Source organism: Rhipicephalus microplus, chromosome 5 (assembly GCF_043290135.1).
Source record: "Rhipicephalus microplus isolate Deutch F79 chromosome 5, USDA_Rmic, whole genome shotgun sequence".
Lineage (NCBI taxonomy): Eukaryota > Metazoa > Arthropoda > Arachnida > Ixodida > Ixodidae > Rhipicephalus > Rhipicephalus microplus.
This window is the reverse complement of record NC_134704.1, coordinates 122,641,665-122,668,982: the sequence shown is the minus strand read 5'-3', so window position 1 is coordinate 122,668,982 and position 27,318 is coordinate 122,641,665. Positions and strand designations below refer to the sequence as shown.

Genomic DNA, 27,318 nt, shown 5'->3' with positions numbered 1-27,318 from the left:
CTCGGTAGCCTCGACTACCGATAGGCAGCATTTTCTGACCATGCTCAAAAAGTGTTGCACAGCCCCTTTAAAGTTACCGTATTCACTCAATTCTACCGCGCCCTCGATTGTAACGTGCACCCGATTTCCACGACAAAAAAAAAAAAAAGACATCGATTGCAACGCGCACCCGTTTTTCTCGCTGACCCGCACGATCACACCACTCGAAAAAACGACTCCTTTCGGGAGCGCCTTCCATTTAAATATGAGGTACGGGGAAGCTTGTGCCCATCTGACGTGTAACAGAGCATCGCGGTCACTGTAGTTTTACCGTGGACCGATGTCAGCACGCAAACTTGCTTTGCCCCCTTCTTCTCGACGGTTGTGGTGCCAGGCATGTCGAAGAGGCGTCTGATCGGCATTCCCGATTTGCCTAAGCAGGTAGCCGTTGTTGTGCCGCAAATTTAGGACGAACCTCTGAAAACTGTAACGCTTTTCATCGTACCCCTCCGCAAAGCTTTTCGCATGTGCCCGTTTGCCTTCGGAGGGAAAAGCCTTTCCTCTTCATAAAGTTAGTTAGCCAGCACCTGCTGCTCGCTTTAAACTGGCTCCGCATTAGACCTTTTTCTAAGGCTAATTGCATACCCCGCACTTGGAGCAGTTCTGTCGTCACGTGCCACTTTGCCGCTCGCTGCTCAAGCACATACTTGTCGAGCAGCTCTTCAATTTGCGGAAACCGGCCCTGCTGTGGTCCACTGAAGCATTTGCGTGAAGCTTTGCTATCGACAATATTCTGTTTATGTTTCCGCCAGTCCCGCGCGCACGCTTAGGGAACTCCGAACGACCGCTAAGCGGCCCGATTTTCGTTCTGCACACATGATGACTTTCCTTTTAAAAGTGGCATCGTGGTTCACTCGAGTTTTTGGAGTCAACCCTTCCATGCCGTCGATGCTAATGCACTGCAAGATGACGAACTCCTCAGCACACACATGAAGTGCCGCACATGGGAAACACATAGGCAGAAATGGCCGACGCGCCATGCCGACGCACGTAGGGGGCGGCCATTTTGGAAATGCCGATGGCAATAGAATGATCGTATTCATTTTTTGTTTCGTACTCAATTCAAACGCGCATGCGATTTATGAACTCGCTAAACCGGAAAAAAGGTGCGCGTTAGATTCGAGTAATTACGGTAATAGGGCTTCGCAGCAGAGCGGATTTTCCCTGCAGAGGTGCTTTCATAGCTTACCACTTCTACACTGCAGTGAAACCACCTTTAAAGTGGGTTACATGCGAAGTAATATACATTTATTCGCTCATTGCGAATACTTTGAAATTTTCAATAATTTAAATTCGTATCAAAGCAAATTCGAATACCCTACTATTCATTCGAATATTCACACAAGCCTAGTTTATGAACTGTTTTCATGCGAAATACAGTGAATAACCAGCAGTTCACACCTTGTTCATTGTAATGCGAGCGAATCATTATGTTAGCGCTTGCAACTATTTCCGCGGCCTGAAATGCTTTAATTTAGGCCTTAAATACGCATACAGTTAAACCGCTTTGTAAAAGGCATGCTCCGAGCAGCAATTGTTGTCTTTTATATGAGATGTCTCTGATAAGTAGGGTGCCTCGTATGCATTCGCTTATCAGCCCGTATTTTACTGTAGGCACACTGGTGTCTCTTACACTCATTTGTCTCTTATAAAGGAATTCGACTGAATTTCGCATTTCAAATTATCGATATATCGAACTATTTCGTGATCCCCTTCGAGTTCGACATTCGTAGAATTGACTGTATTCACAAGGCCCATTTTGTGCCGTAAGGCTACTGGTTTGTTTTTTAATACTCAAATAAGCACTCAAATATTTTTAAATGTCCCGTACATGTTGTCTTACTAACAACTTTTACAAAAAGCCAATTAAAATTTGTATAGGAATGAACGACAGCAAGTGATCAAAAAAACGAAAGCTAGGAAAAAGCAGCTCAAAGAAGATGAAGCTAAAACTAAGCAAACAAAACTTAGAAGGAAGCTGGTTTATTTTTCAGTTGAGAAATGCAGCCTGGTGGCTATCTTCAGCTCCCATCCGTTTTTTTTTTTTTTTTTTTTACGGCAATGCCAATTTGGCGATACTGGGCCAAGGGAAAGCTGCAGATTTACATTTTCTACAACAAATATTTTTGACGACAGCATGCTAGTAAACTGTTTTCTTTTTCTTAGGTTCTACCGCTTGTTTTGATTTAACATTTCCCCATGATATAACACATGGTCTGAGGATTGTAGAAAAAGTTAATTGAAAAATTGAACATGCTGACCAAATTTACCATTAACACGTCCCTTTTTGAATGGGTGTCTGTCTTCCTGTGCTGTCCAGTAAGCCAACATTAAGCAATCTGTTGCCAAAGAAATAACTGCAATGCCTGCATTGGGCCACTGTTAATAGCAAGGAAATCATGCAATCTGATCTAGTTGTACTCACTCACATTTCAATTCATACACTATACAGTTAAACTTCAATATAATAAACTCAGATATAAAATATCAGTTATAACGAAGTAAACGAAGAATAGTCTAGCAATATAGTGTTAGGAATATACTTTATAAAGAAGTTGCAGCTATAAGGTCTGTTCGATTTGCCTTGCGCTGCGTGAACCAGTTCCTGGCAGTTCAGATGGCAGCGCAGCAAGAGCTATACTCATGCAGCACCAAGTCAGCACCTGCATGCTGTTATGCCTGCAAGTCCACGCCGAACGTCCATGCCTCTGAAAAAGGCAATCTGCGTCAAGGCCAGCACGCGAGCCCGCCTGACGCGAACAACTTAACGGCGTCATCACGCGGCGGCGCCTTTCTGTCGCGCGACGCACAGCGAGCCAGCATTGTTGCAGTAATAGGCGCCTTCCTGTCTGGCGAGTCTTACGCAATGCGGGGCGACGTCACTCGTCTTTGGGTGCAGCCACGTGCAGCGGCTCCGGATTCGATGAGAATTATGCGGCCCAGCGGTGACCCAATTGGAGGATTCGGACCTCACGGCCAGCTGCGCTTCTGGTTGGACATTTGGTTACTCAAAGAATCCACCCGGTGCATATAAAAAAAGCCCTGCGGCATGTCGCGAGCAGTAGACCTATGTGTCAGAGAAGAGAGCTCGGCTCTTCGAGTCTCTAAACTGTTGGCCCCAGTGCCGAATTTGTAACGCCTCTGTATCTATGCTGTACATAAACCTTGTTTAACTCACCGTCATCTCGTTTGCTCGTCTATCAGCTCTGCGCAGAAACAGTCACGAGCTGGGAAACCTACGCTATCAAACGGCTGGTGACCTTCCCGGCGGAGTTCGAAGCAGTGGCGCCTTCGGGACCGTATTGGCGTCGCCGTCTTTCGTAACAGTGGTGGCAGCGGCGAGGTTCGTGGTGCTGTTCGTAACGACGTCGGAGGCGCACTTCGCAACAACGTGTAGCGCGACACTAGCTCCACATTGAAACGAACGTCAAAGTGCAAGTAGTGCAGCCAGTGTACCGCTGGTAGCGTGCCAACCATGTTTCTCACTTGTTCATTGTGCGTTTGCGTGTGTTTGAAAGCATTGGTGTGCAAGCTAGCCAATTTTGTTAAAAAAAAAAAAAACATGGATTCCGTCGCAACAAGTGCAGCCATTGTGCAAAATATTATAAAACTGATAAGAGCTTGACGAGATACATCGTTGCCATTGCTGTGCTCGTATTGACTAGGTTGCAATGGGGGGGGGGGGGGGGGGGGTGTTAAACGTGCCTGCTGGTTCCAAGCGGAGTGTGAGCATTAACTGTACTGACCTTGCGTGTCACTCTGAAGTAGTAGCCCAGATCCCTGCTTGTCTCCAGCTTTATGGTCTTGGCAGCTTCCAGGCCGAGGTCTTTCGCAGCCTGTGAAAGAAGTGAAAAGACGGTGACAACCTGTGAACTTCTCTAGCACACAAATTTCAAACGAGCATCAACATAACGATAAACAACTCTGTCAGGTGATTCCTCGACAATCACAGCCGATCTGCAATAACTATTAAATATTGTTGTAGCACTAGCCGGTAATTCATTATATTGTAGGTAAATTTAGGGGCATGCACAAAAAATTAAGAAAAACGAGGAAAAGTATGCACATCCTGTGGCACATGCTGCCGCATGTGTATGTGAACCACAGTTTACAGACATGCAGGTTTTTTTATTTCATTTATTTATACAATACTGCAGACCCTATTTGGGTCCAAGCAGGAGGAAAAATAAGATGTACACTGAAGAAATACGAAAAAACATAATCAATGAAAACAACGTCAGAAAGAAATAACAGAAGTAAGAACACATTGCATGCGCATAAACATTTGCCTATACCCCCCCCCAAGACACTTGAAATACAAACAAAAAAAAAAGAATTGAAATACAAAAAAAGGTACACTAAAAATAAGAAATGAAAGATTAATCAACATGACAATGGCGAACATCAAGTAGATATATGTTCAATGGAATCTGTGCTTATTAGTTGTGATAAATGCAGATTATTCCAATCGTTTATGGTGCGTGGAAAGAAAGAATACTTGAAAAGGTTAGTTCTGGTCTTATATGGTGTTAAAGAAAAAAGGTTAGTTCTGGTCTTATATGGTGTTAAAGAAAAGGTTCTCGTAAGATGCATGAAATCATCTGCATGTCTGTCATTAGAAGCATACTTTAAAGATAGAAAAAAATAAGGATAGTTATGTTAGCGAGCTGTCCGTACCCTTGTATCAAAAGAAAATATCTTTTTATGAGATAACATCCCATTACAGAGGTCAGCAACAGACTTTTCCCTTTCCTCATTATAGGTTCCTCAGATTGCAAGCAAGCACGCTCGGCATGCTCCAGAGGGGGTCTTGCCCCTCTAGAGGCCTTCCGAGCATGCTTCATCTAGAAATTGATCCACTTTGCCCAGATTGTGGTGAATACTGTTCTCTAAGTCACACGCTCTGGCAGTGCCCTGCGTCACAGGACTTCAAAAGAGAAGAAGCTTGGACAACGACAATTACAGATCCCAGGTAAGACGTCCAGCTTCAGGCTGTACAGAGGGCCTGTGAACGAGCGGACAGGCATGGCCTCTCTGCTCCAACATGGGACTAGCCAACTGCTGGGTGGAGACCTACCTAATTGGCCCGCTGCCTCACCTTTCAGAACCAAAACAAGGTTGTCTGTCTGTCTGTCGAGATACGGTGTTAAGGGTTCTAGCTGGTTTACCTGTTTTCATGTTTTTATAATTTTTTAAACTTTGTTGGGTGGTGGTTCGTTCTGGTATCCCTTGTTGAATCTTTGCACATGTGCACATTTGTTGATTCTTGCTTTTGCACTCCGTAATACCTACATTGACTGCATCATTCCTTTCGCATTTCATGTGTAGAGATACATGCCAGCACGTTCAAACATGTATAGCATTCCGGATGTAATAATAGTCAACAAGCGGTGACGCATTTTATTTTTCTTCATTTGCAGCTCTCATGGCACCAACGAGCAGCGGGCGACGGACAACACATAGCGCCCTCGACCGGTTCGACATGCACACTTTTCCCATAGTGCTTCGCACGCCTGTGGGGAGGAGGGTTCTAAGATTGCTTGAAAATGGTCTATTAATGCTGTTTTGAACTTGAAATTTCAGCAGGAAGTCTGTAAGATCAGATGCCGAAGATTTTTAGCCTCCTAAATTGCAGGCATTTTATACATCGACGAGTATGGACAGATTTAGAACTCAGGACTTTAAGGGAGCACACCCTTGTCTATCACATCAGTTGGGCATCTACAGAAGTTGAAAGAGGAGGAGAGGTTGAAGAAATAGCCCCATTACCTTTCACAAGGAGAGAGTTGCTGACATCATTAAATCATGTGCCTAAATACAATTCAGCCTCTGCATTGCCTCATTCTTGATATGACAACTATGAAACACACTCCCGCCGGCGCTTCATCCACTTAGCGAAAAGAAACACTTTCATGTTGCTATGACATAAAAGTATACCTAAGAATTCTCTCCAACTTGTTCTCCTGCAATTTCACTTCAAAGTATAAAAAAAATTTCTGAGAAACATTTTAAAAATATTCGATTCGGTTCACACCCTTACTTTACTAATCGCATTCGCTTTGCGCCCAAACTTTTCCTTTTTGAACAGCCCTATTTTATTTTAATCTTTCAATTATTTGGTCACGGACAAGAACGTGACTTTTAGCTCACAACAAACAATGCCCACACAGGATTTTCTGCCAAATGTGCTTTTTTAACAATATTGTATTAAAATGAAAGCCTTGCTTGTGTATATAATGACATTTCAACTGTCCTCTGACACACATGGGCCCCTTTACATGACGTCCACCCGTAAAAGCTTTCCTGGTGGATGCAAGGCGACTTCCACAAAATAGTAGTTCATAACTGCTAACCCATGCACTTTTGCATTTCCGCATTCCGCACCTACCTTTCTGAGGTAGCCTTCGCATTCACTTTTCACTTTCTCCAACTCTTCGTGAAGCGCTGCAAAATGGCACATGTAGAATCAAACACCACTGCACTCTACACTGCTTCAACGTAGTAACATAGTAATCATTTTCACAATCCAATATAATGGTCAGCAGGTGTGAAAATTGGGGACAGGTGCCTCACAAAGAGCCGGTTCTCTTCAGGCTTCGAAATGAATATTTGTGACGGAAAGCTTGCTAACTTGACAGTATTCGAAATTAATGTAATGCCAAGCATTTTGTAGCACAACAGGAACAATTGTATTGCAACAACTACGGCTGCACAACACGTCCCCACATAAAAAGCAGGGGTGGAAGTAGACTTCAGTGTTTTAGACCATGTTCAGGGAGCAGGAATAATGCTGTTTTGGAGCAGCTTTGTTGGTGCCACTATTTTTGCGGGGAAACCATGGCGATAACGGCAATGACAGCCCCCTGAACGAACCGAGTTACGTGATCTAACTCCACTGAACATGAATGCGGCAACGCGCTTGGTGTAGCCAACGCTCAGTGCTTCTCAATTGACATTAATTACCCGCAATATTTAGCAGTTTACACTTCCTATCGACAATTATTTTTCTACTGTCGGCTATGCTCCGATAGTGGGAAAGCTACACTGCTAACCTATGGTCTGCGGTCGCTGGCTTGCAGACATGTGGAAGGCGCCTAAGCAACAAACCCTCAAGAGCTGCTTTCGCCACACTTGCGTCATACTGGATGTGCTCGCTGCCGGTGTTTCAATTCCAGCCGGGACAACCTTTGAGGGCTTAGCCGACTCTATCAAAGACCTTGAGCTGTGTGTGGAATTGACAGATGACAAAATCATTTGTCAAGTTGCGAAGGATCCCAACAACTTTGACAATAAGATCAAAGAGGCAGCGTCTAGAAACCCATGAGCTCAGAGTTGACGCATGCACTGACACTGTCCTCGGTTTACAGCAACAACATGAAGTTAGCTGAAATTAAGGCAGACATCATCACGGACAAAAGTAACACTGTGCAAACGAAAATATGCAACTTTTTTTTTGCCCCTAAATGTTTACAAATGCATTAGCGCCGGCTACATCACATTTTTTTCTTTTCTTAATTTCTTTTTTTTTATTTAAATATAAAATACTTTTTCATCATCATCACCATCATCATCAGCTTGACTACGTCCACTGCAGGACAAAGGCCTCTCCCATGTTCCGCCAGTTAATCCGGTCCTGTGCTTGCTGCTGCCAATTTATACCCGCAAACTTCTTAATCTCATCTGCCCACCTAACCTTCTGTCTCCCCCTAACCCGCTTCCCTTCTCTGGGAATCCAGTTAGTTACCCTTAATGACCAGCGGTTATTCTGTCTACGCGCTACATGCCCGGCCCATGTCCATTTCCTCTTCTTTATTTCAACTATGATATCCTTAACCCCCGTTTGTCCCCTAATCCACTCTGCTCTCTTCTTGTCTCTTAAGGTTACACTTACCATTTTTCTTTCCATTGCTCGCTGCGTCGTCCTCAATTTAAGCTGAACCCTCTTTGTAAGTCTCCAGGTTTCTGCTCCGTAGCTAAGTACCGGCAAGATACAGCTGTTATATACCTTCCTCTTGAGGGATAGTGGCAATCTACCTGTCATAATTTGAGAGTGCTTGCCGAATGTGCTCCACCCCATTCTTATTCTTCCAGTTACTTCAATCTCGTGGTTAGGCTCTGCGGTTATTATCTGCCCTAAGTAGACATAGTCTTTTACAACTTCAAGTGCACTATTACCTATCTCGAAGCGCTGCTCCTTTCCGAGGTTGTTGTACATTACTTTCGTTTTCTGCAGATTAATTTTAAGACCCACTTTTCTGCTCTTCTTGTCTAACTCCGTAATCATGAGTTGCAATTCGTCCCCTGAGTTACTCAGCAATGCAATGTCATCGGCGAAGCGCAGGCTACTAAGGTATTCACCATTAACTCTTATCCCTAACTGTTCCCATTCTAGGCTTCTGAAAACCTCCTGTAAGCACGCAGTAAATAGCATTGGGGAGATTGTGTCCCCCTGCCTTACACCCTTCTTGATTGGTATTCTGTTGCTTTCTTTATGAAGCACTATGGTAGCATGCATTTGCTGAATCGCAATGAGAATCTTGTACTACAATTTGACCTCCTCCATCAGCGAAAAATGCCTATTACTCTGTTTTCACGCCGCCTCTGCTGACGCGTTTTTCGCAACTGCTCACCCGCGTGCGGAGGTGCAAGTAAGGTGTTCTCACTTGCATATGTTTTTCAGGACTGACACATTTTTCAGGTGTTTTCGCGGCCTCCTGAGGGTCCAGAAAACTGGACGTTGACTGTATCTTATGAGACAAGGCAACAAGCTCAGACTAACCTTTGAGCTCGTCGTCAAACTCCGGCTTCACCAGATAGTCCCCTTGCTCTATAGCTTCAAAGTCCAGAGTGGTTTCCACCATCTCTAAAAACTTACTGAAATCTGCCTCCAGGGCCTGAACAACAAAAAGAGCCCTACGGTCAGGTCCAACAGTCTTTTTTGTTCATACAATGCATGCAGTGCCAACCAGAAAACCTTAAAGTTGACTTAATTCTAGCAGTCACAGCAATGTAAGGCGTAAAGGAAGGAACAGCAGGCAAAAACATCTAATTAAAATGTAATTATACTCTGGGGTTTAATGTACTCCAAAATTTTGTCTGCATAATCAGATTCAAGTATAAATGCGACTTAATGCTACATATCAAAGTCGAGGTAGCCAATTGTCCCATGCATTGTGACTGTCTTGATGCAACATTATTATTTTTTTTTGCTTATGTTTTTGAACACTGTGACAAGTGTTGGAAGGTACTCATTAGCATTTACTTTGACTTTCTAAAGATATCTAAGCACAAGTGTTCTGACCAGACAGAACGAACAAAGGTGAAATACTTATAGTAAGCAAAAAGTACAAATTTACAGGATTCACTGCATAATGCAGATTCAATTAAGCAGCTTAAGATAGGATGTCAACCAAATACTTGCAATTTGTCAAATTGACCAAGAGTACAAACTATTAATTTGAACTGTCCTCAGTCTACTGTACTTCTGCCAAATATAAAGGATGCCATCAAAGCAATCTGAAATGACTAGTTTTTCCGCACAATAGTAAATTTGATCGTATCGCCCAATCCAAGCAAAAACACAGCAACAGTAAGCTCAAAATCTTCTTTCGAACTAACAAGGTTAGCAAAACAGTTTGTACCATTGTTCAAGGCATCACTCTGTCGCTAGTCCAGAAAAAAAAAAGCCCTTGCCTTAATTGGCGTAGCAAAAATGGCACCAAGAAGCGGTGATTTGTGCGACTCTGATGCCTTGGTCAAAGCCTCCCGCAATTTAGGCAGAACTTGCAGGCATTGATACATCTTGTAAAGTTCCTGAAAAGAATGAAAGAGAAAAATTGGGCACAAGGGTAATAAAAGAATACCAACCAGATTAGATAGATTCTAAGATAATGTAAGCAAGAACTACAAATAAAAGTGTTAGCAAAACATTAATTAGAATTATTAGACGAAGAGGTCAAGGCATGTATAGGGGATGTTGTTTATAGTTTTATGCAGATGTGAAGAAAGTAAAGGTGATGAAAACATGACAACTTTCAGCTCACACGGACTGAATCTGCAACCTTCGAATAACGCGTACATAGCTCTACTAACCGAACGACAGTGGCGGTCACCTGCCCGACCACTTGATGAGGTATATATATGTGCATTAAAAGAGCCCTGAAACACTGTTTTATTATAACCATGTAATGGATTCACTAACTGAGCTTATTGGCTCATGAATTCATTGCTGTAAAAAATGTTAAGAATTCGTTTAGTACGAGCAGTTAGAAAGATTTGTTGCACGCTGCAATAGCACTCTCTCTTCTTTCGTCCCGACAAAAGCTCTGGAAGCTAAGCAGGTAGGGATGGCATGGGCAACGATATCACGTCACATGCGCCTCGTGACTTTAAGCACTCTTTTTTTTTTTTTTCGAATATGCGGCTTTTTTTAGTGCGACAGCACACACAGGCGTGAACAAGTCGCGGCCTCCCGCGCCGATCTCTGTAATGACCAAGCGTGTCATCTTCAAATCAGCCAATAACTGATACAAGGCCTTTTACGAGTGATTTTCGAGCGTCTTTTGTCATTTGTCGAGAGAACAGAAAGCAATTTTTAGCTGACTCTGATAATTTATTGTGAATTCTAGGCTGCATGCCGCATTATAATATTTGGCTCATGTGATCTCGGGAACCACTACTACCGATTGACAGTGGTGTCTGAGCATGCTCACAAAGTGTTGCAGGGCCCTTTTAAATGTGGAAGAGTTGCCGCTAGTAGTTGCGACATTGAGTAAACAAGCAAAAATTGTCTGGTTAGCAATCACCAAACAAAGTTGCTTAGTAGAAGTCATTTTTCCATCTTTCCAGTTATGAGTTATAGAATCCCTCACATCAAAAGTTTTGTGACTTTTTTACTGTAAATTGAGCCTTTGTGTCTCGTAATCACCAATCGTAAATACTCTAAAACAATGGCTCTCAAATCGGGGTCCCCAAAGCGATTTTTGAGTGCCTGCAAACCTATCCACGAGGCAGAAGAGAGGGGCACTTTTTATTTAGAGGAACACTATGTCCTGTGACATCAGACCCTTTTGATTTTTTATACGCTTCCCCACATAACACTTTTATCACGGTGACGCTAACTTATGTTTTCCCTTTTCCATGAGACAGCTCCAAAGCTTTTGTTGCAGTTTTGTATGGTACATGCAGAGCATGCTTTTTTTCTGGATTGCACATTTGAAGGACTAATATAACTAGAAACAAGCTGAGCGCGGCTGCAGGCCACAAAACTTTAATGGCAAGCTGATGAGATTGAACTGGCATGGCAATTTAGTTGGACTATTCTTTGGCAGGGATTAAAAAAAAAAATTCACGCCATCTTCCCAAAAGAAAGCCTGATGGGATGCAAAGTAGCGGCGTTGCACACAGGTGGTGTGCGGTGCTGTGTTGAGCGCTCGAAGATTCGCGAGCAGCGGTTGCGCAGGCGGAGCGAGCGCTCGCTACTGCGACAGGTGTTGCGGACGAACCGACGGGGCGACAGCTGCGGGCACTGCGGCGAGGGTGCAGCAGGTGAGGGAAATAGTGATGTAAGCGCACACTGCAAGGGGAGCATGACGTTAACGCGCAGCTGCGGAGTGACCTACTCGGCACCGCTTCAACACCAGCGGCAAGGGGAGCACGTTGTGGCGCATTCGTACGGATGCACGTAGGGACAGCGTTACACAGGCTGGTCAGAGCTGCTTTGCATATAAAACAACCTATTTCAAACTGTAGAAATATCAGCCATCTTGTGGACACTGCAGAATCAGGGCGTCGATGAAATATATATAAACATCCTGGAAGAAATCTACAGGGTATCAACTGCTACTATAGTGCTTCATAAAGAGAGCAATAAAATACCAATCAAGAAGGGTGTAAGGCAGGGGAACACAGTCTCCCCAATGCTATTCATCGCAGGCTTACAGGAGGTTTTCAGCAGCCTAGAATGGGAAAAGTTAGGGATAAGAGTAAATGGACCTTAGTAACCTGCGCTTCGCCGATGACATTGCATTGCTGAGTAACTCAGGCGACGAATTGCAACTCATGATTACGGAATTAGTCAAGGACCGTAGAAAGGTGAGTCTTAAAATTAATCTGCAGAAAATGAAAGTAATGTACAACCTCGGAAGAGAGCAGCGCTTCGAGATAGAAAATAGTGCACTTCAAGTTGTAAAAGACTATGTCTACTTAGGGAAGGTAATAACCGCGGAGCCGAACCACAAGATTGAAGTAACTAGAAAGAATAAGAATGGGGTCGAAAACATTTGGCAAGCACTCTCAAATTATGACAGGTAGATTGTCACTATCCCTCAAGAGGAAGGTACATAACAGCTGTATCTTGCCGGTACTTAGCTACGGAGAAGAAATCTGGAGACTTACAAAGAGGGTTCAGCTTGAATTGAGGACGACACAGCGAGCAATGGAAAGAAAAATGGTAGGTGTAACCTTAAGAGACAAAAAGAGAGCAGAGTAGATTAGGGAACAAACGGGGGTTAAGGATATCATAGTTGAAATCAAGAACAGAAAATGGACGTGGGCCGGGCATGTAGCGCATAGACAGGATAACCGCTGGTCATTAAGGGTAACCAACTGGATTCCCAGAGAAGGCAAGCGAGCTAGTGGGAAACAGAAGGTTAGGTGGGCAGATGAGATTAAGAAGTTTGCGGGTATAAATTGGCAGCAGCAAGCACAGGACCGGGTTAACTGACGGAACATGGGAGAGGCCTTTGTCCTGCAGTGGACGTAGTCAGGCTGATGATGCTGATGATTTCACACTGCCTGTGCTGAGTTGTGCAACCGCTGGTGTTGTGTAATCACACCTGTGTTGACTAGGCTTGTGGGAATAGTGAATTTTTGATTCAAACCAAATAATAATTTTGGTCAAATAATTTCAAATTGAATTTGGATAGTATATATGATATATAAATAAAAATAGACACATTCATCATGACCTAACCTGCACAATATTTTTTTAGAAATGAAATAAGGCCTCTGTGCCAATGCCTTTTTTTTTTTTTTTCAGAGGAAGTTGAAACAACCTTTAGAAGTGCTAGCAGGATTTGACTTTTGGTAAATGCAAGTGATAACCTGTCAAATACATAACATATTAATATTTATTATACTTGGAGCATATAAGCCGGCATAACAAGCTTTTAAGCTTTAAAAAATCGTGAATCGATTTGAAGGTAAGATGCTCATTTAAAGGGGCCCTGCCACAGTTTCTCAAATAACCATGGAATGAATTTAATAAAGAAGCTTATTGCTGCACGAATTCACCGCCGAAACAATATTTAGAATCCGTCCAGTACGAGCGGAGTTGCAAAGATTGGTCACATGCTGCCATTGCATTCTCTCTTCTTGTCCAAAGGAAAGCGCTGGAAGCTAAGCAGGGAGGAATGGCACCCCTAAACTGCAGTGAAACCACCTTTACAGGGGATTACATGCTGACTAATATACATCTATTCATTCATCGCGAATACTTCGAATACTACTCTACTATTCATTCGAATATTTGAAGCATTTGAATATTCGCACAAGCCTAGTGTTGAAATTTCCTGTACGTGCTGCTGGATGAAGCTATGCCCCCACTATGCCCGTTGTCATAATATGTGCTGCGCGGACGCGAAAGAGAAACTAAAAAAAAAAAAAACGACAATAGTGTGCCGTGCGGTGGCGAAGAGGATATGATGTGTGCGTGTATGTGCCGTGCGGTGCCTACGAGGAAGACGACAGCTCGTGAGGCGCGGGCTCGAGGGTGCGTGACCCGTGCCTTCGGCAGTGCGCGAGGTACGTCGATCGAGGCAGGACTACCTCGTTGGGCGTCTGGCCCATAGGTACGACCCAGGCCACGTCGCGACACTCGTACCAGCCGAGTGGACAGCTCAGCCTCCGCTAGACGACCGGTCTAGGAGAGCTGGCGCCAGGTTCCTGAACCTGTCCTTGTCCCGCTGGTCGTGGAGAGCTGGCGCCGGGTGCCTGAACCTGCCCTTGCGCCGCTGTTCCAGGAGGGCTGGCGTGGGTTTCCGAGGCGGACTGCAGGTGCTCAAGGGCACAACTCCCTGCCGCCGGAACACGTGTGTCGTCGGCTCCAGTTCGTCGACAGTGGCGCTGAGCCACTGGAGTTCGACGCGGCGACCCTGCGTCTCCCGACGTCGTCACTGCAGTGACGACACCGCACAACGTCGACTTCGCCACTGAATGGTGCCGACGGGGCATCAACGACGGCCCAGGCTACTACCCCGACGACCTGAACTGTAGGCCGAACGTTCTACTTATTCATTTAGTTTAGCCGCGTGTTTTTGTTAGGAACTTCGTAATGTGTGGGTTGTCCATGTGTGAAGGGTACAATAGAAGTTGGACGTGTGTTTGTGCACTGGCGTGCTGTCTGATTCTTTCTGGAGCGGTCCTGCCCCAATAACATCACAAACTGGCGAGCCTGCCAGGATCCGCTCGTTAAACCAGTGAAAGAAGACAGTTTCGCTCGGGGCAGACACACGTTCAGACTGCACCATGGACTTGGAAAAACTCGCCGCTATAGGGCTCCAACTAGGGTTCTCGGGTGCAGAGCTAAACAAGTGGATTGAGGCCCAACAGGCTAAGCTAAGGGATGAGAGAGCTGCAGAGCGAGAGGCAGCCAAAGAAGCTGACGAGAGGCAGCGTGAAATTCTGCAGCTTAAGCTAAAGCTTCAGGAAGGAGCTCAGAATATGCCTGTAGCAGCTAATGACGCTTTGACTGCGCCCAGCACCTCCTCACCCCTCAATCCGCAGAAGTTACTGCCTGTATTTGACGAGAAACGCGATGATCTGCACGCGTATCTGCAGCGATTCGAGCGCGTAGCCACAGGACAGGATTGGCCGCAAGAAAAATGGGGTCTCGCTGTTAGCCTGTGCCTAACGGGTGACGCGTTAACCGTGATAGGCCGAATGACTGCCGCTGATTCGCTGGACTACCAAAAAGTAAAGAAAGCTCTACTGCAGAGATTTCAGTTTACGGCTCAAGGCTACCAAGATAAGTTTCGGAAAGCACGAGCAGCAGATGGTGAAACTGGACGACAGTTAGCAGCAAGAATTACCAGTTATTTCGACCATTGGATAGACATGGCAAACGTATCCCAAACCTATGAAGGTCTAAGGGATCACGTAATCTCTGAGCAATTCTTGCGTTGTTGCCATCCAAAGCTGGTTGTTTTCTTAAAAGAGCGAGAGTGCAAGTCACTAGATGAACTCGCTAAATTGACGGATCGCTTCCTTGAGGCGCAGAATTTGACTAATATAGGAAAAGGTCCTGACCCCGCGAAAGAATCCAGTGGAAAGCCTACCGAAGCGTCGCGGAAACCGCAACTCAAGTGTATCCTGTGTCATCGTTTCGGACATTTGGCTCCTGACTGCCGCAATCCACCTAAGCAGATGCTGAAATGCAAGTTGTGCGGTAAAACGGGACATGTCACAGAAACTTGCCGAAACCAGCATGGGAACAACAAACCGAGTTCTTCGTGCGCATTTAGCGAACCTGACTCTGCCCGGGCTGGTGCTAGAAAAACAGCCAAGCGTCCAGGAGGGAAGATTCCTTGCTCAAGTCACCACGACGACAAGAACGTGCAGGGTACAATACGTTTCCTGGCCGACGGGATGCCCGTGGTCGAAGGTCTGCTGCTAGGAAGAGAGGTTCGAGTCTTACGCGATACGGGATGCAACACGGCAATCGTCCGACGGGAGCTCGTTCCTGATGTGTGCCTGACAGGCAAGAAAATCAGTGTCGTTCTCCTAGACAGGTCAACTAGCCATCTCCCGGAAGCTATTGTACAAGTCAACACGCCGTACTTCACAGGGATGCTGAAAGTGGCTTGTATAGATCAACCCCTCTATGACCTTGTGCTGGGAAATCTTCCAGGCGTCAGAGGACCATACGATCCAGATTCTGACTGGAAGCAGGCGACTCATACCCAGGTGGATGAGTTACCTGCGCAAGCACACCCGACCAAGTCACCTGTCACCTCAAGATCTGCTTCTTCAAGCGTGGCAAAAACCAAAGCCAATCAACAAGGTCAAGAAAATATCAGGCCTTTGTACGTGTCAACAACGCTCTTACCTGACGTTACCAGAGCCCAACTCGTCGAGGAACAGCGAAATGACCCGACACTCAAAGCTGTCTTTGCTAAAGTGAATAAAGAGTTCAAATCGGGAAAGGGCCACTGTTACGATTTCATCGAAGATAAAGGATTGCTTTATCGACGCTACCGCCTTGCCACTGGCAGGACGTTTAAACAGCTGGTCACTCCGAAAGCGTTCCGGGTAGGCATACTGGACATTGCTCATGGCAGTATCATGGCGGGACACCAAGGCATCAAAAGAACTACTGATCGTGTCCTAGAAGAATTTTATTGGCCTGACCTGAACGGAGACGTAAAGCGCTTTGTCAAGTCTTGCGACAAGTGCCAGAGAACTACCCCTAAAGGAAAAGTTGGAGTCGCACCACTAGGCAACATGCCTCTTATCCGGACACCTTTTGAAAGGGTCGCGGTTGATTTAATCGGCCCATTTTCACCAAGATCGGACCGTGGGAACCGATATGTTCTGACACTTATCGATTTTGCGACTCGCTACCCTGACGCTGTAGCATTGCCCGCAATCGATGCAGTTCACATTGCGGAAGCACTCATCGAGATTTTTTCCCGCATCGGCTTGCCAAAGGAAATCGTCACCGACCAAGGGGCAAGTTTTACCTCAGAATTAATGAACGAGGTTAGCAGGCTTCTCTCCGTGAAGATGCTAAAGACAACCCCATATCATGCGATGGCGAACGGTCTCGTGGAGAAATTTAATGGCACCCTGAAGACAATGCTAAAGAGAATGTGCCAAGAGAGACCTCGATCTTGGGACAGGTACCTAGCTCCGCTACTCTTTGCATATAGGGAAGTTCCACAGACAAGCCTCGGGTTCTCTCCGTTTCAGCTCATTTACGGCCGCCACGTCCGAGGACCGCTAACCGTGCTGAGAGAACTGTGGACAAATGAGGGGCTAGACGCAGAAACGCGGACGACTTACACCTACGTCTTTGATTTGCGCAATCGCCTAGAGGAGACTTGCAAGATAGCCCATGAACAGCTGGAGAAGGCTCGTGTGAAGCAGGAAACCTATTATGACAGGAAAAGTCGCCCTAGAAAATTATGCCCAGGCAACAAGGTTTTAATTCTGCTCCCGACTGACTCCAACAAGCTGTTAATGCAGTGGAAAGGGCCGTTCCAAGTCATCGAACGGAAAAATGATGTCGACTACGTCATCGATGTGTTTGGGAAAAACAAAATTTTTCATATCAACATGCTCAAAAAATCCTCAGTCGTGAATAGTTGACTCCTAGTTGCGACATAGCAACCCTACTTGTACGGTAGTTTTCCAACCGAACTGTAAGCAGCCTTCTGTGAACATTCTGCTACTATGTACATGCGACCCATAAGACAATGCAGTGCAGTGCAGAGACCGTGCAGTGACCGTGCAGTGCAGTGACCCTTCGTTCGCCCCGCGCCCTTGTAGTAGAATAGTTGCAAACAACTTTCTCGGAAAAGGGGGTGATGTCATAATATGTGCTGCGCGGACGCGAAACAGAAACTAAAAAAAAAAAAACGACAATAGTGTGCCGTGCGGTGGCGAAGAGGATATGATGTGTGCGTGTATGTGCCGTGCGGTGCCTACGAGGAAGACGACAGCTCGTGAGGCGCGGGCTCGAGGGTGCGTGACCCGTGCCTTCGGCAGTGCGCGAGGTACGTCGATCGAGGCAGGACTACCTCGTTGGGCGTCTGGCCCATAGGTACGACCCAGGCCACGTCGCGACACTCGTACCAGCCGAGTGGACAGCTCAGCCTCCGCTAGACGACCGGTCTAGGAGAGCTGGCGCCAGGTTCCTGAACCTGTCCTTGTCCCGCTGGTCGTGGAGAGCTGGCGCCGGGTGCCTGAACCTGCCCTTGCGCCGCTGTTCCAGGAGGGCTGGCGTGGGTTTCCGAGGCGGACTGCAGGTGCTCAAGGGCACAACTCCCTGCCGCCGGAACACGTGTGTCGTCGGCTCCAGTTCGTCGACAGTGGCGCTGAGCCACTGGAGTTCGACGCGGCGACCCTGCGTCTCCCGACGTCGTCACTGCAGGTGACGACACCGCACAACGTCGACTTCGCCACTGAATGGTGCCGACGGGGCATCAACGACGGCCCAGGCTACTACCCCGACGACCTGAACTGTAGGCCGAACGTTCTACTTATTCATTTAGTTTAGCCGCGTGTTTTTGTTAGGAACTTCGTAATGTGTGGGTTGTCCATGTGTGAAGGGTACAATAGAAGTTGGACGTGTGTTTGTGCACTGGCGTGCTGTCTGATTCTTTCTGGAGCGGTCCTGCCCCAATAACATCACACCCGTCTTCTGCAGCTAAACTGGTGTGGCCACGCTGATCATGTGACCAGTGTCTCACCGACCAATCACTCCTTTTACTCACTATTAGAAAAAGCCTGCAATAAATATTGACAGCAACACTCTCTCGCCAGTCTCATCTGAAACCTGTTTGCGTGTCGCCTCTCTGCGCTGCCTCCCGTCACTAGGCCTCTTCGTTGGCCTGCCGCGGGGTATGCGCGCTCCCTGCAATTTGCAAGAGCCTGTTCAGTAAAATTAACAGACCATGGCTTTAAACATAAAGATTCTTATTGCACAGTAACATGCATACCTGGTGGTGGTGGTCTGCTGCATGCAAACGAAACTGTGCTGCTAGCTATTCCCTAATGATACAGGTGACGTAATGATCAGTATCTGCACATGCCAGAATAACATCACATTTCTCCATTTTTAGGAGGCTGGATGATACTACTAGCAAATTTTACATCACAGGTCGATCTGGCAGAGCCAGGACAATGTTCAGAAAAAGCATGTTTCACCAAATGAGACGATGGAGTACGGAACCAAAACCTCATTCTTGGTATTATTTATATGCCATTGTTTACCTCAGAAATTGCTGCTCAGATGTGCAACACACTTTAAGTGCATCAATGCAAACTTTTGAACGAAGAGTGGAACAGGAAGTGAATTTTTCTTACAACATGTGCGGTACAGACTTATGCTTCATCGCATCACGTAACTGCATTTTGCGGTGGCCCAATAGCCACTAGGGTTCAAATTTTTTTTATCAATCTCATGACTATAGGCAGAATGCTTATACAGTCGAACCCCATTACAATAAAACTGAAGGGGTGTAAAAAAAATTTTGTTGAAGTGAAAATTTCGTTGTAGTAAAATCGAAAAAAGTATAGATGATTTGAGCTAGCAAAACAAAGGAACATTTATTCTCATAATTTTAAATATGTCTGCTGCTTCCTATTTTTTCCCAGCAGCGTCACGACACGATTCTCACCCATGCATAGCGAGACCATGGTAAAAAGCACGCTGAAAGAACGACTAAAACCGCCTTCATGAACGAACCAAACAGTTGCATTAACACGTTAACATCAGCAGCTGTCCGCCATCAAAAGTATCCGACAACGCCGAGATGGAGACAGGGTACGATGGAGCGGTGACTTTTGAATTATTCTATGCCATTCTTATCATCTATCACTCGCGGCTAGCCAATTTTGTTGATAATGCAAATGAACAGCCGCTCTGATTAGTTACCACACTGGCCAAGCGCGAACATAATGATAAGCATCTGAATCAGAAAAGGCGTCGTGCCACGGTTGCACCACAGAACACCTATAGGTGGCACCGAGCAGCTGCGAGAAGGAAACCATGAACTGAGCGACTGAGCTTCAGCTTCGGATTGTCTACGGCTCAAAAGCAAGCCCCAGTGGCAAAACAAAAGCAGGACGGTCCCATTGTCATCGTTATTGAGCAAGGGCAGGGCCCATGCTTGCTGAACAGCGGCGGTTTCTGGTGGTGCCAACGCGTGTTTTAGACTGGATTGACGAGCCTGAAAATGCATTGAAATGTTAAAAATTAGGTTTACTGCATAGAAATAAGTATCTGAGCCTAGAATTGAATCGTAAAATTCTGTTGAAGCAGGACGATCGAAGAAAAAGTGTTCATTGTGGTGACAACATTTATGCATTGACTCCTATTGACTTCTGAAGGGGAATCCTGAATTTTTCGTTGTAGCGGAAATTTCGTTGAAGCACGTTCGTTGTAGCCAAGATTTACTATACTTGCAAAGATATCAGATATAGCATTTTTGGTCAAAACATATACATTTCAAAACTTATTGGTGTTCACGTGTGCAAAGCAGCATTGATGTATTTAGAAAGCGTTCTCATTTTTGTTAAAATGTTTCCACTGAAGTACAGTGGACTCCTCTTAAACGAAATTCGAAGGGGCAAGAAAATTTGTTCCATTTATGAGAAGTTTCATTTAACCAAAGCCCACAACAAAATGATAAGCATTGAAATCCAAAAAAGCATCGTTCCGCAGATGCACCCAGCAGCTGCGTGAAGGAAACCATGAACTAAGCAAGTGAGCTTCAGCTTCGAATCGTCTGCGGCTGTACAGTAAACCCAATTTTAACATTTTGATGCATTTTCAGAAACTGAAAATACATCGTTGAAGTCTAAAATATGCATTGGCACCACCAGAAACTACTGCTGTTCAGCAAGCACGGGCACCGCCATTTCTCGATAGCTATGGCAAAGAGGCTGCCCTTTTTTTGGCACAGCAGGGCAGCCTCATTGCCATCGCTATCGAGCAATGGCCGCGCCTATGCTTGCTTAGCATGGAGGAAGGAAAAACTAAGGAAAGGCCCTATCCTATCCCACTGCATTGGGAGAAGTGTGGCGGAAGTGACGCCAAACTTATGGAGCAAACGAACCGATATGGGGCAAACAAAACAGCAGACCCTCCGCGGCGTGCTCTCAGCGCTGTTTTGCTTATATAGTCCCGGCGTTAACTTGACGCGTATCATATGGTTTGCATGCAGTAAAATGTTGCGAGCACACCTTTCCCAGACTGTTCGAGCTTGGCAGGCCAGAGCGCGGCGTGCTGAAATACTTCGTGGAGCGTTTTTGTGCAACGGCACAGAAAGCACCGGTACATGTCAGAATGAAAATCATTCAGCCCCTGCATCATTGTATTCGCACTCACCGGGAAGCGACTTATGCGTTCTGCTCGCCGCAAGGCCTTTTTTCTTCTCTCTTTCTTTCTTAGCCATATTTCCTGATCTACAGGCCGATTAGCAGTTCTTTGCTCATATATAGTGTCAGTGTGGCAATGCACGATTTTGAGAGCTTGCTTCCTAGCTATTCCATGCAACATCAGCCTAGTACTTGACGTACTTCCCGTCAATAAAAAGGCATCACTGTATTGTATATGCGATCGTGCACGTAAAGTGTGTAATTCCAGTGCACACACAACTAACACGCAGCGAGCGTATACCGTACAATGCATACACAGTTAGTCCGGTAACAAGAAAAGTTTAGTGTCCTTCCGTATGAAGGACAAAACTTCTAAAAACACGACACAATGCCTACAACAGTAAAAACGAAAGTTTGCGTGTGTTCTCAGTTGACACAATGAGTACGAACCAACGGAGCGTACAGCTGAGAGCTCCGGATGCAAATGTTATCAACAGTGAAGCGAACATGCGTGAAAAGTGCCACGAAGTACATAGGGCGGTGCACGCGATTCCCACAGAGTATACATTACAGCTGGGCATCGCACAGCTTTTCTAAAAATAAACACGCAAAAGAAGCAGCACTCGTGGGTTAACTTGCTGCCAGCAGAAAACACCGCTTCCAAGGCAGCTGCAGTGGCTGGTCGCCGGAAATCGCGAAGTGCTTATCTGCTTCTCCGCCAGGAGGTAGTGCGGATGTTTGCGATGTGGCGGCTTCACGAATATGACGTCATGGCCTCTCCTATATTTTTCCTTCCTCCATGTTGCTTAGCATCAGTGGTTTCTCGTGGTAGTGTGGCTAGAATGGAGAGGTGTGAAAAGCGAGCCGTGTTTCCCTTGCCGAGCTGTGCCGCGGTGCGCGAGATCTTCGCTAGGCCGTGATTTGGCGTAGCAATCGGAGGCGCTGCTGCTAGCGCAGCGGAGACAGCTGCAGATGGTGTGTACGCCAAGGGAGGCTGCTGGTCACGCGGGTGCAGATCGTGCGCTCAAAATTTTTCCCTTTTTTGTGCGCTCTGGCATGCAAAGAGAGGTTAGCAAAATGGGAGCGCACAATCGCAAGGGCGAACAAAGCACTCCAGGAAACTTCCATCGTCTGCAAAATACATTTCGACGCATGGTAAATGTTTTGAATTTATTTAAGGGCAGAAAATACTTGTATGTATGTGTGGAAGGCATCGGCAAGTGGAGATATTGAACGCTTGGTGGCGCTCTTAAATGTTCAGCCATAGCTTTTTGATAAACACATTTATTTACCTGAAAATTATGTCTTCTCACTTGGTTCTTAGATTCAGCCTGCGAGAATTCGTGCATATTGTGGAAGGACAGGAAGAATTCAGCGTGACAAGACTAGTTTAAAGGATGATGCGGTACGCCCCTTATTCCCAAACCTGCCAAAACATATATCGGAGAGTTTGCCTAGAGAAGGAAAAAGACGAAATGCTGCTTCATCGGACTACGTACCAGCAAAGAAGTGTCCCGATAGCCCTAGCATGTTAGAGGATTGCCCGAATTACTCAATGAGCTGCCAAGGCAGGCGACTAGAGATGGGGCTCTAAGGCGACTTCTGTATCCGTCAGTCTCTGTAAAACCAGGTGGAGACTATAGAAGCCAAGTTGACACATGTGTTTAGCACAGTGCATGCGCCTGCATTCGAATTTAGTAGCCAGTCTTCTACTATCTCTAAGCAGTTTCCGGAAATTGGCTGCATTGAACATTGCAAAGAGCTGAACAAAGCAGTGGTCAAATTATTTTGCGTGACGAGAGTTCTTTTTTTTTTTTTTTGAAGGGTCCAAACCAAGCAAAAAGCGAGGAAAAAGTCAAGCGATTGAAACCCTGTGTCACGTAAAAGATGTCTGTTAGTGACTTACTGTAAGAAATTTTGTTGCAGCCATGAAACTAAGTGTTGTCTCAGTTTCTAAACATGTTTCAGAATACTGCCTCAAGTGTAATACAAATCCAGCATTGAGAAAATGGCAATGCGAAACTGTACTCGGTAAGTGGCACTGTCTAGGCAGATTTAGCAACAGACGTCACAATCTATCGTGGGTTAGCACAAGGTATAATGCTGAAAAACTAACATCATCAAAGATACCACGCTCCGCTAGAGCAAGCTTTTTTTAACTTCGTTAAGACGCAGTAAAATATAGAAAATAAAATCGTTTTGGTTTCACCGAGCGTATATACAGTAATGCTGTCAGAATGACGATCCATCAAAAACTTCACTTTAATGGAATGTTCATTCAGCGAAAGATGCGTGTATTCATAATTGGTGAAATTGCTGTTTGATATTTACTTTGACAAAACCCTTCTACTGGCCCAAAACTCGAAACGACCATTGCAGGTGCATTGCAACGAAGAAAGCTGGCAGCACCTCCGACTACAGCGCCACCGCTGCAGGCTCGCGAGCGCGAGCCACCTCGGAGCGGCCGGTTTTCACACCTTCCACTTCTAGCCACCCTACAGGAAGTGTCAACGCATGTTTTGGACTTCGTCGACGTATTTTCAGGTTCTGAAAATGCATCAAAATGTTAAATATTGGGTTTACTGTATAGCAATAAATATCTGAGCCTGGAATCGCATTGTGAAATTTCGATGAAGTTGGATGGCAGAAGAAAAAAAAGAATTGGCCCGAATCCACATGTTACACTGTAAATGTCGTCGAAAGACGATAGTCTTGTGTCTGGAAAAAGTGAACAAAATGTTTATTTAATGTTCTGCGCAAGAAAATCGGTGAATGGTATTCTGAAGGCGCTGCGTTAGGGTGCCTCGAGCGTGTAACGGAGGCAAACAAGCACATCTAGGCACGTTAAACACGAGAGCCATCTGGCAGTTATCTTCGAAAGTGAAGGCATGCACGACCGCGGAGAAAGATGCGCGCCAGTCACGGAGGTGATAAGGTGTAGAATGGAAAGCGACGGGCAGGTGCCACCACTGTGCCGTCGTAGCAAAGCCTTGGAAGCACCTTCTTGAGCATCGCGTTGCACTGTCAGCGCAGCACGTTAAAGGCTACAGTCCTTAGAGTGTTTTGTGTGTGTCCTCTTCTAGTAAAAAGGCAGACATACAAAACATAGACATGTTGTTATGGCGCCTCACATATGCACAATATTTGCTTTTTTAATTGACAATCGCACAACTATGAACACTAAACCTTGAGCAATATTGGTGGCCGCTGCGGATGGGGTTAGTCGTTCGGAGTCGTTCGGTGCCGTTTGAGGTATCATTAGGGCGGACAAACAGACAAATGTACACAGACAGACCAAAATTTTTCTGTCGAAGGTCTTTAAAAGGTCTATTGTCTTTAAAAGTGTTCGTTGAGGCGACAATATTTATGCATTGACTCCTATGGGCTGCTGACGGGGAAGCGTGAATTTTTCGTTGTAGCAGGAATTTCTGTAAAGCGGCGTTCATTGTAGCAGGGTTAAACTGTATTGAGAATGGCACAAGTATGAACACTGAATCTTGAGCAACATTTGTGGGCGCTGCGGATAGGGTCGGCCGTTTCAAGTACCCGGTGCCATTAAGAGTGGATAAACAGACAAATTCACAGACAGATCAAAATTTTCCCGTCGAAGGTCCCCAAGAAAGACTGTCGTCTTTAAGTGTCCCAGCTAGAACCCCAGCAAGGAAGCACACAGCAGCCGTACCTGCAGGGAGATTCGCTGTTTGTGGAGTTTGCGTGACAGCCTCAAGAGGTCTGGGAACTGTCGCAGCATCTGCTCGTGAAGGCTTTGTCGCAGCTCCCAGTCGTCCACAAGCAGAGACACAAGGTCCAGACGCTCCTCTGAAAGAAAGAGTACACAACGCTGTTCGCACAGAAAATACAGTAAAACCTCATTGACATGCACCTGCTAGGAATGTGGAATGACTATGATCTAAATGATAGTACAGTGGACTGCCATTAAACGAAACTCGGTTAAACAGATAATTCGCATAAACGAAACTATCTAAGCACATTTGGTTGGTCTCCTATATATTTAATCGTAAAAAGTTTCTGGTAATCGGAACATTTTTCTAAGCTTACATCGAATAAACGAAACTAAAACGGGCAAAATCCATGAACGATGGAAGTGGCCACGGTAGTCAAGCAACCATTGAACAAATGTCAAAGCTAGCCTAGCCAAGCCAATTCAGTGACTGCACATGTCTAAGCACACCGAGAAGCAATCGACGTCTCGTTACGGGCCCTAAATAGTCTCGTCGTGAACTCGGGGAGACAGCCTTGAGGAATCTATAGCTCAAGTACTCAAGTGGTAATGAGATGGTGTGTGATCTCAAGCCCATTTCAGTGGCTGACAGTGCAGCAAGAAATGCTGTCATCCCGTTTCAGCGCTACTTTGAACACGATGGCGGCACAGAGTTCCTACCCAGCCTTTTAGCAATGCACTCCTAGTATGTGAGAAAGTGTGTGAACAAGGCCAAGCAAATTGTTATGACCTCCTTTCTTCAAGTCAACAATATTAGAAACATTTTTCTTTCTAATCAGCTATAGTAGTATTGCATACTTCAAAATGTTTTTGTCCAGTCAGTCACAGTTGGTGATTTTTAAATAAAGTCATATTTCATTCATTTTGTGGGCTTTGCTTAAATGAAACTTTTCATAAATGGAACAAATTTTCTTGCCCCTCCGAGTTCTGTTTAAGAGAAGTCCACTGTATGTAGCAACCACCACTTCGAAATTTGCATCTGCTGAGGTGCACCACCTACCAACAAATGAACAACTGTAATACCAGAGCAAATATTTTTTAAAGTGCCCAACTGGGGAAAGGTGCTAGCTCTCTTCATGGCTGTCCACTAATGCATGGTGGCGACGCCAAGGAGCATTTCGACGCTGTCACCACGAATAAACAGCAACTGCCAGAGAGAGATATCGGATAGACACACGTATCAGATTTTCCTGGTAAATTATTGCACGTCTGTACCCTAATCTGCCATTGAGCACTGCTTAAATGCAGTAGCGCCATGTGGAGTCGATCGACCCTGGCTAGATGAGTGTAGAGGGTCACTTATTTGGCCGACACTGTCACTGTCAAGCCACTCACTGTACCGCACACACACATTTCCTCATTTGGCAATTCTGTTTTAATTACAAAAGTGCTAAAAGAGGCAAGTATTTATTTCTTGGTTTTTAAGCGCTTACCAATGCGATTGAGGTCACAGAGTGGCTGTCGCAACCACTGGCTCAACATACGCTGACCGCCCACGGTGCGGCATCGATTCAGCAAACGCAGGAGGCTTGGTTCAGAGGCTGCCTTGGGACCTGCATTTGAGAAAAGCAGTTTGCTTCAGCAATGCTAGCATGTATCCTCACTAGTCGCAGGAAAATTGTCACACCAATATTTTTAATCTCTCAACAGGCCTTGCGTGCCTGCATATATTGCAGCTGCAACACTAAAGCACCAGGCATTTTCCCAGCACCTTCACCAATGATGTTACGGGGAGATACGTTTAATCGTTGGACACAGAATAAACTGGGTAGCGGACAAGATGGTGCCCAGCTTGCAGGGTCTCTCCTGTTTTTCCCTGTGCTTCTAGTTGTCCTCGTCCGCCCGTTACAATACACACCAAGCAGCCTGCCTGCCAGGCCTTTGTTACAAGGCTGGTTGCAGCCGCAAGCTCTGGGAACTGTAAAATCTTGCTTAATTTGTTGCCTTTACAGATTTCAGTGACTTGGTACTTCGTTCTTAAGCGCTCCGCTGCTCCTTCCATCCCACTTTTCTCCTCTGCACTTTCACCAAGTGCAAGAGCTCATGAAATCTCTTAGTGCATGAGCGAAAAATTGGTCAAGCCATTTCCGCAATGACAAGTAAGATCAGCAATAACCAGACTGTCAGGCAATGAATGATAAAATTTGTCAAAGTGCCACATATAATATGACTAGGCTTGTGCAAATATTCTAATGCTTTGAATTTTCGAATGAATATAACAGTATTTGGATTCAACTGATTGAAAACTTGAAGTATTCGAAATAAATAAATCAATTTGTATTAAGGGAACAGGGTAAGCCTTTATACCAGCCATGTAGTTTAGGCGAAACTTATGTACATTTTTCTCCATAACCATAAGAGCTACAGTAATGATTTTACTATCCCTGTGATAATAAGTCATTTCTCTATTTTTGGTGAGGCAGAACTAGCACTGA

At 45.5% G+C, this 27,318-nt stretch overlaps 1 protein-coding gene across 1 annotated transcript in view; it reads right to left on the bottom strand.

The window, feature by feature from the left end:
• The window catches only part of LOC142817919 (DNA mismatch repair protein Msh2-like), a 127,159-nt gene that overhangs the window by 69,010 nt on the left and 30,831 nt on the right, over positions 1-27,318 (bottom strand). Inside the window, exons 12-17 of the mRNA XM_075895879.1 lie at positions 26,317-26,436; positions 24,824-24,960; positions 9,733-9,852; positions 8,819-8,933; positions 6,428-6,483; positions 3,786-3,875 (exon numbers count right to left, since the gene is read on the bottom strand). Of these exons, the coding sequence (XP_075751994.1) occupies positions 3,786-3,875; positions 6,428-6,483; positions 8,819-8,933; positions 9,733-9,852; positions 24,824-24,960; positions 26,317-26,436 (638 nt within the window). The remainder of the gene's footprint in view (positions 1-3,785; positions 3,876-6,427; positions 6,484-8,818; positions 8,934-9,732; positions 9,853-24,823; positions 24,961-26,316; positions 26,437-27,318) is intronic.